Source organism: Phalaenopsis equestris, unplaced genomic scaffold (genome assembly GCF_001263595.1).
Source record: "Phalaenopsis equestris unplaced genomic scaffold, ASM126359v1 Scaffold000107, whole genome shotgun sequence".
NCBI lineage: Eukaryota > Viridiplantae > Streptophyta > Magnoliopsida > Asparagales > Orchidaceae > Phalaenopsis > Phalaenopsis equestris.
In genome coordinates this window covers 2,608,853-2,621,507 of record NW_018164549.1, presented here as the reverse complement: position 1 = coordinate 2,621,507, position 12,655 = coordinate 2,608,853, and the positions used below count along the sequence as shown (strand labels likewise).

The following is a 12,655-nucleotide window of genomic DNA, read 5'->3' as shown; positions in this document are numbered from 1 at the left end:
GGGGGGGGGGTGGTAAATCTTGCTTTCGGGAATCCTTTATTGTTTCAAGAGGTTTTTTTTACCTGGATCTTCTTGAATGTACTATAGATGATGTTGTTTATCATTCGTCTCTTTTAAGAAAGTGGCTCCTTCACTCTTCTTTCTTTGGGATGCATTTCTTTTTGTCTCTTCTTCAGAATGGAATTCCGAATAAGATGATTTTCCCTATCTTGCCACAATAACAAAAGATTATCCGAGTCTTCCTCTAGCAGCCTTTATAAATAGTCTTTCAAGGCTCTTGGAATAATTGAGTATGATTGAAATTGTTTGAATATATATTTGATGCTTTGTATGTTTTATCTTTTTTTAAACTTCCTTAGTTTTTTTTATTCTTTCCTTGTCTTCTCTCAACTTTTGCATTGATCCTCCTGTCTCAACTTCACATGGTTTTAGCAAAATTGGCACTATTTTTCTAATGATTGATTGTGAGTTGTAAAGTTTTGCCCCTCTGCATGAAACGAGCACTTCTCTAGCTTCAGTGAAGCCAAAGGTACCATAATAATGTCCTCTTTATGTTTGGGTTGCTTCCTTATTATTTAGGTTGGGGTGGCTTATGGTTTGCATGTGTTTTGCAGTGGCATCAACCGACATTATCAGCAAATGATGCCTTTCATATGTTGTTTATATGAACTGTTGAAAAGTATCGTATATATCCAATTTTATGCAATTACTGTTTCTTTGTTACAATTTACATATGAAGATACAAAATTGTCGTACGTGAATGATATTGAGGAGGGCTACAAAATGAAGTGGCCAATTATGGAACCTTGGAGGCTATCATGTATTTATAGCACTTACATTGTGACTTCATAATATATATATATATATATATATATATATCATAATATCATCATGGCGGACAAGTGCTTTGCTAGGGTTTCGAATGTTTCAAATGGCGATTTTCGTCGTCATTGATTCTGTCGCTCGAAGGATTCCTCGTCCGCTTCCGCTCGCTTTTCTTTTTCGTCGGCTCGCGTCCTTCTTCGACGTCGACGGTTCGTCTACGTCTCTCGATTTCGACGACGACGCGTTCGCGTCTGCTCGACGAGTCCAGCCGTTTTGCTTCGATTTCGACGACGACGTCCAGCCGCACCCTTCTGCGCAGTTTTCCTGCCCGACAACTTTGGTTCGGGTCTGCTTCTTTATGTTCGACGCCGAAGTTTCGTCTTTCTGTTCTTCGCCGACCACAATTTTTTTTAGAACATCTAAATTTTTTTGAGATCATCTAACAGGTGGATTTCCTACTCTCATGGCTCTTCATTCTTCTTCGTTTGAACCCGTCAAAACCTTCTTTGCCCACGTGGTGGGTAATTCTCAAGGGGAGTCGACGGTTGTCTTCCCTTCAAGTTATAAGGATTGTCGTGATGGTACAAGTTACGACCCCTTTGTTAAGAATGCAATTAGGAAAAGTGGGAAAACATCTCTTTTTTTCTCTGAGTTAGAAATTTCTGCCCTCACTGAGAAATTCAAATTTGCTTTCATTGAAAAATTTCAGTGGGGGCACGCACTGATGAAAGTTATCAGAAAAAGCTTTAATGACCTCAAACTAGCAGGAAAGTGGAAAGTGAAGCTCATAGATGAGAGACATGTGTTGATCCAATTAACTGTGACTGAAGACTGCACTCAGATTTTCTCTAAAAAAATATCTTATCATTGCAGACAAGTCAATGAAGTTACTCAAGTGGTCTCCCAATTTTGACCTTAATCATGAATCTCCTACTGCACTAGTCTGATTTAGTCTACCTGGTCTCAAACTCCGCTTTTTTCATCTTCAGGTTCTTTTTACTCTATTGGTGCAATACTTGGGGATCCTATGAAGCTAGGTCTACCAACTTTCAATCTAACCAGATCTTCTGTGGCCAGAATACTTATAGAAAGAGATTATTTTACCTGATGCTACTGAAGTCTGGCTAGGCATAACTCATAATGAATATTGGCAACAAATCGTCATGGAACACAGACCTCCATATTGCACCAACTGTAATATTGCAGACCTCCATATTGCACCAACTGTAAGATGTTTGGGCATATCCCTGATAAATGCCAGAAGTTCCATTCTAATTTGAAATCTGAGGTTCAAGTGGATAATGATGGGTCTAACCCCACTGCTCCAGATATTTCAGTTCCACCTGAGGAGGATACTGTCAGACAGGAGGTGTCTGTTGCGCCTGTGGAACCCCCCCTTATACTGCTGTTACCGTTACTGCGATTGATGTGATGCTGACACCTTCAAACCCCATGAAAGACAATACTGAAGAACTTTTACCTACAAAGGATAGTGTTCAGACTGATAATCAAGAGAATCTCGTAGCTCCTCATCTTCAGGAAGTTTCCGGTGTAGATGCAACTCATACTTCACATACATTAGAACTTATTGTGGGTACTATGGTTGGTAATTCTTCTGCTACAGTTCTACACCTCATCAGACTGATTATTTGGATGAAGAATGACAAGTTTACACTTTCAGGAGGAAGAAGAAGAATGGAGATCTGCTCGAGCTCAGGAGTTTTTTGGATAATACTTTGGTTACTTCGGTTAATGGTACGCACCTTACCAATTTGTTAGTTGGATCCCTTTCGAGAATTAGAGGCATAGGCAGAACTAAATTGGAATGACCCTTAGCGATCTGGTGGTTTTGGGCTTTTTTGATTTTTATATGTACCCATTTTGACTTTTTTGTGTGTTGTACCATGTGGGTTAGGTGTCTATTTTTTGGTCCACTCATACAACCTATTGGTATCTTTTCTCTTTAATATATTAGCCATTGGGTTTATATATATATATATATATATATTTATATAGGCAAAGTTTTGGGTTAGACTATATATCGACATTAACATGACATAATGCTATGATTTTGCAACTTTTTTTCTTTATTGCTTGAACCACTAAAGTTTTTTCTTAGGGTGCTTTACACACATGCCGCACAATTCCTATGTATTTACATATATAACAACTGAACTTTGTGATAAGAAGGAGATGAGCTTCCAGAGAGTTTAGGGAAAACATTATATTTTACTTCATTGGCATAAAACAACACACCCAAATACATAGAAGATAAACACCTATAATTTGAGAAGTATACAATCTCTCACAAACCCTAACCCTAAGGTTTCAAGACAAAAATCACACATAACCTAACTCTAAACATATTAAGGCTATTTATACCCCACAATAATAACTAACAAATGACTAAATTGCCCTTTAATTATGCACCTAACATAAATCTTCAAATAATTTGACAGTCTCGATGTCGACTTAGTGGAGTGCGAGGTAGACAAAGTCGTAGGCATCAATCAAACATTACTTGCCTCCCAAAAAGACACCTTATCCTTAAGGTGGAAGAGAAAACTATTGTTGGATCAAGTTATGTAGCTCCCACGTGGCGTTCTAATCTGACAATCTTTTACATTCAACTAGAAATTTGTGGTTACTCCCATGCGTTTGAAATGCAGTCTTGTGCACATATGTCGGCCACATTATAATTTGATGGTATTCTGACTTCAAATCAATCTTGAAGAATACCGCTGGTTCAAACAATTTCTTCAGTAGCTCATCAATCACTGGGATGAGAAATTTGTCAGGTATTATTTCCCTATTCACTGCTTAATAATTAACACAAAAACGTAAACTCCCATCCTTGTTTAGGTTTTCTTCACTAGTAAGATTGGGTTAGAAAATGGGCTAACATAAGGCTGCATGATCTCGAACTCTAATATATCTTAAATCAATCTCTTAATCTCATCCTTTTGTATCTGGAGGTAGCGCTGTATGGGCGCATTGTAATGGGAGAGAATCTCGGTCTCATGGTTATTGCATGCTTATGTTCCCTTTAAGGCAAAAATCCACGTGGTAATTGAAAAACTTTTATAAATTATTTTAGGAGTTGTTATCGGTGTCTTAATCTTTGCCAACTCCGTATCATGTCTCTTTCATTCTATATTACTCGATCAAGAATCCCAGCCCTGCATTCTGTATTGCACTAACCTTGGTCTTGAGTGCCACCAAGATCTTGCATAAATTAGTTTCACCGTGAAACACCAACATCTTATTTCCCTCCTAAAACTCTATTGTCAGGAGTTCCAATCATTTTAGTCTCCCTTAAAGATTGCAATCATTTCATACCTAATATTACATCAATGCTCTCTAAAACCATGGGAAAAATATCCTCCTTTGCTTGAATATTTTGTAGTGTTAAAATCACCCCTTTACAATATCTCTTGCTCTTTTCCACTTGTCCAATCCCCATCGTAACTCAAAAACTTCCTTTGTCAACTATCTTAAACCCTAATTATTTCATTATTTGAGTGGATATGAAGTGGCGGGTGATCTCAATATCTACCAACACCACTACGTCTTGCTCTTTGGTTTATCTTCGAAATTTCATAATGCGGTTCGGTGTTAATCCCACCATCGAGTTCAATGAAACTTTTACTACATCCAATTGAGGGTGTTCCTCCACCACAACCTCCTATGTTTTCTTATCCCCTACCTACTCGTCACACACTGTTCAAACCTATAAGAGCCAATCTTTGCAACGATGTTCTTGGATAAATTTCTCATCACACCGAAAACATAACTCATTAACTCTTTTCTTCTGAATCTCTGTCGTTGTAAGGCGTTTGAATGTCACCCTCGATCATGGGTCATTTTTTCTGTCTTGTGGAGCCTCCATCTGGAATCCCACTATTTGAGTTTTTGGTACCATCGTGGTTGTAGTATTTCGGTATCACACTCCACTTGTGTTACTCCTATTAACAATTTTCATTGTATTTTTATCTTTAATCAATTCCGTCAATTCCATAGTTTTCTCTAAGCCTCATTGTTTCAACAGACGAAGTGCTGCTCAAATTTTTGGCTTCAACCTCTTCATGTAGCGTCCTTTTAATGCTACTTATGATATCCCTCTCAAACAATCAGATAGTATCACAAAATTTTCTTTATAATTCATGACGGACCCTTCCTGAACTAATGCAAAAATTTGCTCTATGTAAATCCTCTTCTTGCGTGATTCGAAAATACTCCAACAATCGGTCCTTGAATTCTTCTCATATTCTGATTGGCTGATGTTGTTCTTTCCATTGATACAATGATAGAGCCTTTTCTTCCAAACATAGGGCCGTCACCATCAATTTTTCTTCCTTTGTTAGCCTATTAACAACAAGGCATCTCTCCACGAGATAAATCCTACCTTTGACATCCTCTCCTTCAAAGATAGACATCTTCAACTTCTTTATGCGTGAGTCTCCTCTCAAATTTCCTTGATCAAAGCTCATTCCACCCATGAAGCACGGGGTATATTAATTTATTTTCTTTTATAAGTCTGACTCACCCCATCGCCCCTCCCCTTAGGTTTCTAAATCATCTGCCACAATAAAAGGCACCGACACAGTTGGACGTAGCTCTATGTCAGAGTCCCATCCATCCTGGTTTCCTGCTCCAGACCGAAATCCTTCGAATCGATCTTCTTCAGCCGAGATGTGAGCAACATCCAATTCTACCTACTACCGCTCATTGCAAACCTTCAAATGTAGCACAATTCCATCCAGATGTTGCCGCTCAAATCCTCTCCCGACTCCTTCGCTCAATCCTGCCTGCTTATGTTCATTCTAGGTGCCCGGATGCCGCACTATTCTTTCTAAGTGTAGTCGCTTGAGTTCGCTCTCGATTCTTCACTTTGTTCCCATGGCTCCAGATCCGCCTAAGGCAGGGGCATTGCCTTGATGCCATGGGAATCTCTCTGACTTTTGTTGCTAGCGTCCGCTCTAGATGCAGTCTCTCAACCACGAGGTGGGTTTGCATGGAACTCTGTGATTTTTTTCAACGAGAACTACTCTTCCATTCCAGATCTAATTTAGTTCACCTCTCCCTCTATTTTTTTCTTCAAGACATCTACTTTCTTGGCCTCCATTACTCTCAGGACCATTTTTCATCATGAAGGCAAAACTCTTCTACACCGCAATCTCGTTGTGACTGTATTGCGAGGTGTGGTCATGAAGGCATGCTTGACAGTCCTGTTGTTGGCTTCCCAATTTGCTTGAATCGTGACTGTATTGCGAGGTTCGATGCAAAAGGCATGTGTGACCGATCTTGTATGTCGTGATTCGGTCATTGGTTTCCCTGGTAGCTCGAATTGCGGCTATATTATGAGGTTTGGTCACAAAGGCGACATGCGACTGCAAATCACGAAAGGACCGTAACATGCGACTATGAATCACAAAAGGATTGTTTGGCTCTGACACCAATTTGATAAAGAGACGAGTTTCCACAAATAGCAAGACAAACAAAATATTTTACTTCAACAACATAAAATAACACAATCCAAATACATAAAAGATAAACACCTACAATTCGAGTGGTGGGTGATCTCTCCCAAGCCGCAACCCTAAGATTCAAGATAACAATCATCTAATCTAACGCTAAACATATTAAACCTTACTTATACCCCAGAATAATAACTAATAATCACCTAACCTAACGCTAAACAATCTAAACCTTATTTATACCCCACAATCATGACTAATAAATGACTAAATTGTCATGTTAGTCTTGTGTTTAACATAAGTTTGAAAATTATTTGGTGGGCTCGATGTCAACTTAGTGGAGCATGAGGTGGACAACTCCATAGGCATCAATCTAACACATTGGTTTTTTACATTTATACCACGTAAATCTCACCAACTCAGTGGAACACAAGGCGGATGGCGTCGTAGGCTTTGGTCTAACACTCCGGTTTTTTACATCTACACCACGTAAATCTTATCACATAAAAATTCCATTAAGGGTGCATTTGAGAGGGCGTTTCACTTGCTTTTTGGTTTGAAAAGCACTTCAAACCATTTGGGAGGGCCCTTTTCATGTGCTTTTCGACAACACGCGACTTCGAAACGACGAAACCGAGAACACCCCTTTGGCCCTTCAGTCTACAGTTATTACTCCGTTCTGGGTACGAAAACCAATTTACCCGTCTACAATTCGGAAAATGACTTAGGGAGTCCCAGATAATACCTTTCTTCGTCCTCGTCTCCCTCCATTCGTTTTCGTTGTGGCTTTAGGGCATAATCTTGGTTCTTTGGCCCCTTCTCTCCTCCGTTCATCTTAGCCGCCGCCGCCTCTCTCTGTATGTAGTATTCTTCTCCTTCCTTTCTCGATTGTCCTCTATGTTTGAGGTTCGATTTTTTTTGTTTCAACTTATTTTTCTTGTTGAGCTTTTCAATTTACCTGTTGGTGGTTTGTTGCTTGAGGTGGTATATGGCTTTTCCTGTTGAGCTTCTCGGTTTACCTATTGGTGGTTTGGTGCTTTGTTGATTGTTTTCTTCTCTGTTGGTGGTTGATGTGGTGCCAATGGGGATTCCTGGTTGTCCTCTGTGGTGGTCATATGTTACTTTTTGTTTAAGTATTTGTTTTCCCAGTTGAGCTTTTCAGTTTTCCTCTTGAGGTTGTGTTTGTTGGTTTTCCTCTCAATTGGTGGTTTGGTGCTTGAGCAAACCTTTATAAATGTGAATTTAATTATTTGAGTTTTGTTTTGCCCCAAGAAAAATGATTCGAGTGCAGCTGATCTTTATTTGTTATGTTTTGGCCAAAAGAAAAGTTTTCCTTTGCTGAAGTCATTCAGATGAATTACATATGACTATATGAGGATAAAACTGTTTTTTTCATCAGAAATAGCTACAACACAGCAGATTATCCAAATGTACTCTTGTCATTTCGACAACAGCTTTCTAATAGCACATGTGAAACTGTTTCTCCAAAAAGCAACTTCATAGCTGATTCTTCGAAAGGCAACAGCCGTTCCGAGCACACTCTAATTTAACTTTCAAAAAGTGAATATACCTTTTTCATGCATAGATAAGTTGGTATGTATGTAATAATTGAAGTTTAGGTGTTAGATATGAAAATACATGGGAATAGAGTGGTATGTATGTAACTCTTACTTTTTTTATTGTTTTCTTTTTAAAATTTCAAAACTTTTGAATGATTGTGGATCTACATTAAATATTAACAATAGTTTTTATTCTTTTTTGTATTTACTATGGAGATACTTATAAAAACTATTCAAAGCATGGTGCTTTAGTGTATGTTTTTTTGCATAGAATGTTCTAAATGGTGAGACCATGGAATAGAAGTGAAAATTTAAAACGATGGTTAAACAATTAAAAGCTAAAGGCTTAGAATTAGTAGAGTAAAAATTAAATAATGATATGTTATTATAGTGACTATCATGTTAAATATTTATCATTTAATATTATTAGAAAATAAATTGTTATGTAAGCATGATAGGTGTAAGTATAATCGATTTATTATTCAGAAGAATAGAAATATAGATAAGGATATACCATTAAGAAACCAGTCTGAACTATTAAAATAAAATATTTTTGGATTTTTGTGTGATTAGAGCTTATCATGGAAGCTTAAACATAAATTTTACAAAATTCGCAATTAGGCTGATGATTTTATATGAATGTCGTCCTGCTTGAGATAAGTGGTATATGAGTGTCTGGAATTTTCTTCAAGCGAACCATGTTGTATTTTTTTTTTAATATATATATAATTTATACTGTTTATAGCTTGCTTGTATGATTTATAATGCAGGCATATGGGGTCACTAAAATCCATGAAATATGGAGCCATTTTGAAAGCTTTATGCGAGTTTTCAAAGAAGCATCAGAACTATGGTAATTCACAGCTCACTACTTTCTGCATCTTTAGCAAACTTGCAAGCAAACTAATGTAGATATAAAATATACTTTAGAAAATGATGATTTTTTTTAATTAATTTTATGTGCGAAATTAAAATCATTGCACTTGAGAGACTTTTTGTTATGGAAAGTATTAAATCTATTGATTGTATATTAGAAAGATTAATATTAAGCAATATAATTAGCTGAGATCTAATCATATGATCTTTTCTATATTAGAAATATATCTAAACCCTAAACCCTAAACCCTAAATATAACTGATTTTTCTGTGTGGAGTTGTAATCCTATTTTGGCCGTTTTTTTTTTCCTCTCCCCACTTGTTGATAATTGAATAACGCCTCCCCGTGTATGTTGGCGGATTTTCACCAAACCACTTAGATCACACACATCATATTTGATTGTTTGCTTGTTTTCAGCATTATTTTGCACAACATTTTTTTGTAAGGTTTGTGAATTTGAAAGTCCGTGTTGATTTCTAAATGCATAAAATTAAATGATAAATTGAACTAACTCATCATTTTTTTTTTCAAAATGTATTTTCTAGCTTCAAGCATCCATAACCATAACATCACATGGTTACCATTACCGGACTAATGGAAATCTACTGCTATCACTAAGCCTGTTGCAATTATTTATATATATATTATTCTTATTGAAATATCTATAAATAATGCTCAAAAGGTGCTATTTTGACCTCATTTTAGATCAACCTTTTGATCTTTTATCCGAACTCTGGCCTTCTTCCTGCAGAAACATGAAGCCTTCTTCATAGAATTGCTCTAAGGGCTTACATACTTACCCCTCAATTTCTATGTATTTGCATTACCTAATACCTAAACTTCATTTTCTCCGTTTGTGCCACCTTTCTTATACATGAAAGGGTATGTTGATGTGATATGAAATTTGGTTGGTATAAATATAAAAAAATAAAGATCAGCTTTTGGATACATAAATACATAGGAATTGGGTGGTATTTACATACTTACTCCTCAATTTCTATGCATTTACATATTTCATACCTAAACTTCAATTTTTACATGTGTGTCACCTTTCATATGCATTATGTGATATGAAAGATTTGGTTGTTATACTTTTAAATAATAAAGTTCAGGTTTTTGAAATCATAAATGTGAGGTGATATTTCTTTTGTCTTTCAGGAACCTGAAATTGAGAACGCTTACTGCAGCAACAAGTTCTGAGGAATAGGAATAAAACAACAATTCTTACAGGTACTGTCTCCAAATTGTCCAACTGATGCGTGCAATATGATCAGATCCTTCATAGTTCACAGAAGTCTTTCACATTCTATTTCTTAAATGAACTGTAAGAATGAAGTTCTAAATAAACTCAGGTTTCAGTTATTTTCGAGGCGTTTATTTTCTTGTATTTTGTTTTCGATTTCCATGAACAATGTGATTATCTTGCACAATTAAATTCTAGTTTCTATGTATTTTTTACTCATCAATCACCTAAAATTTTGCTTTTTGTATTTGTACCACCCACATCTTTCAAATCACATCAAATATACCATTTGTTTCACTTTTTGAAAGTAAAACCTTTCTTTTGATGCATTGAAAAGGTAGTATGTGCGCGCGCGCGTTTAAAAATTAGACTGGCTGGTTCAATCGGTTAAATTATGATCAGTTATGCAGCTAGTTTGGTCCACCTCCAAACTGCTTTTGCATAGAAATGGGATTGAACTAGTCAGAATTAGGGTGAACCGACTAATCAGTGAATTGGGTCTGGTTTCTAAAGAACCGGTTCGGTTTCTAAACAACTGATGAGCTCAAATATTGTTTAATTTTAGTCTTTTTATTTTGATGAGAAGATCAGAAATAAGATATTTAAATTAAAACAGAGAATGTCATGCCATAAATTTTTTATTCAGAGTATTATTCAAAATATTCAATAGTCGTTGTAAATTAAAATATTGTTTGTCGAATAAATAAGAATGATAATATTATATTATTTAAATTATATTAAAATAAATTAAATAATTATTATGTCTTCTGATTTAACTTCGATCAAATTTTGAATATTTTCTTCGTGCGGCTCAACATGCATTCCAGTTTTTAAATCTCTCTCTCTCTCTCTCTTTAAAAATTGAAGTTTAGGTGTTTGATATGTAAATTCATAGGAATTGATTGGTATGTCTTCCTTTTATTTTTTTTCCTTAGCAATGTTTTATGATAGGGCTAGTTATAAGGCTAAGTGGTTTAATTATTAGCATTAACATATTAGCTAGAATTGATTAAAGTGGCATTACAATATAAACTTGATAAGCTAACTATTAAGATTTTAAAACTGATTAATAGTTAAGTGGCTTGAACTCTATATATAAAAAAAAGGTTTCCCTGCTTTAACAATTTACTTAAATAGAATTATTACCTAAATCTTAATATTTTCATTTGTGTTTATGAAATTTTTAATGATTTGGTCAAGATTATGAGGACTGGACCAGAAATCAAACCGAAAGAATGAAATGTTTAAGATTCATTGGTTTGATGGGGGTTCAACCGGTGGTTGAACTAAATGATGTAATAAATATAAGAATTAATTAAATATGACATAAATGACTTAATAATCATATATTGCATGCAAATATTAATTAAAAAGTGATAAAATTTACATTATAAAACATAAAACATACGTAATTTTTATATACAAGGTTGTTATATATATATTATGTCTAAAGTTTTTTATGTTTGTTTTACATCTAATATATCATTATTATGTTATTTATGATATATTTAATTAATTTTTATATTTATTACGTCATGCGGTTCGACCTCCAATTCAACCTTGATCCAATGAATGAACCTTGAACCTTGCATTCTTCTGGTTTGATGCCCGGTTCGGTTTTCACAACCTTGACCAAATCATTAAAATTTTGAGCGAGATGCAACATGTCTGTTGGTTTGGAATCTCTAGGTCCTTCGGTGGGCAGATCACCGAGCCAACTAGGAGCTGCCAGCGGATTATCGAGGGGAGTCTTCTGATAGTGGGTTCCTTGAGACTCTCCCTCCATAGGCGGCGATCGGGCATTCTGTTGGATCATGGCCCCCCAAAGATCCTCGAACTGGTTCATTATTTGTGTTTGCAATGCTTGGACCTCTTCTTGTATGTCTCGACATACCTTGTCTCAATTAAATTCTATGGGCGCTATATCTTTCTGTGAGGATTCTTCTTTGTAGTTCACTCTACTTTTCGTCTGGGGCATGTCCACGGTCACTGCACAATGTTTCAGGATGTTGAATCCGAAATTGTTTCTTAGAAATACATGGCTTCGAGACTTAGAGTCAGGAGAAGATGGAATAAAGAGAGGGAAAGCGCTGATGAATTATCAGTAAAGAGATTGTGGAAAAAGTCTCATTTATTCATCGTCGGGCCTCCTATTTATAGGGGGTCTTCTTGAGAGAGAGAGCGAGTATGAAAGTAGCCTTGAAATACCAAAATGAGGGAGCAATTATGAAAATAACCCTCAATGAAATCAATGTGCTAGTTTAATACTAAATTTATATTACAATTTAAATTCAGATATGATGGTAATTACCTGATCGATCAAAACGTCGGACATTGTGGGAATTTCATTTTTGTCGAGGTATGAGCGGTCGGCCTAACGATTGTGTTCAACCGACCTTTAGAGAGCTTCGGCGATTAGGACCGTAGATAGACCCGTCGATCAGATTCTCCGAGAGTGGACTTGAATAATGCTTCGATCATTGTGTCATCATCCTTAGTCGGTCGATTGTTCTAAGATTTATGCCGACAATATTGATGTTGTAAAATATTGTAAATTTAAAAAATAGATTGTTTTTAATAGCATTTTAATAAATATAAATTTAAAAATATTTTAAATTTTTTTCGAAAAAAATAAAATTGGGTTGAATTTAACCAAAATTTATTAGTAATTATA

At 35.8% G+C, this 12,655-nt stretch overlaps 1 protein-coding gene across 4 annotated transcripts in view; it reads left to right on the top strand.

The window, feature by feature from the left end:
* Positions 1-10,189, top strand: part of LOC110020652 (dehydrodolichyl diphosphate synthase complex subunit NUS1) — a 22,108-nt gene extending 11,919 nt beyond the window's left edge. For 3 of the 4 annotated variants that reach the window (XM_020718825.1, XM_020718824.1, XM_020718826.1), the window contains 2 exons: positions 8,632-8,714; positions 9,897-10,189. In XM_020718825.1, coding sequence (XP_020574484.1) covers positions 8,632-8,714; positions 9,897-9,904 — 91 coding nt within the window. In that variant the 3' untranslated portion in view covers positions 9,905-10,189. Of the gene's footprint in view, positions 1-8,631; positions 8,715-9,896 lie in introns of those variants that run through there. The other variant, XM_020718828.1, reaches the window with a different exon arrangement.
* Positions 10,190-12,655: the final 2,466 nt, after the last annotated feature.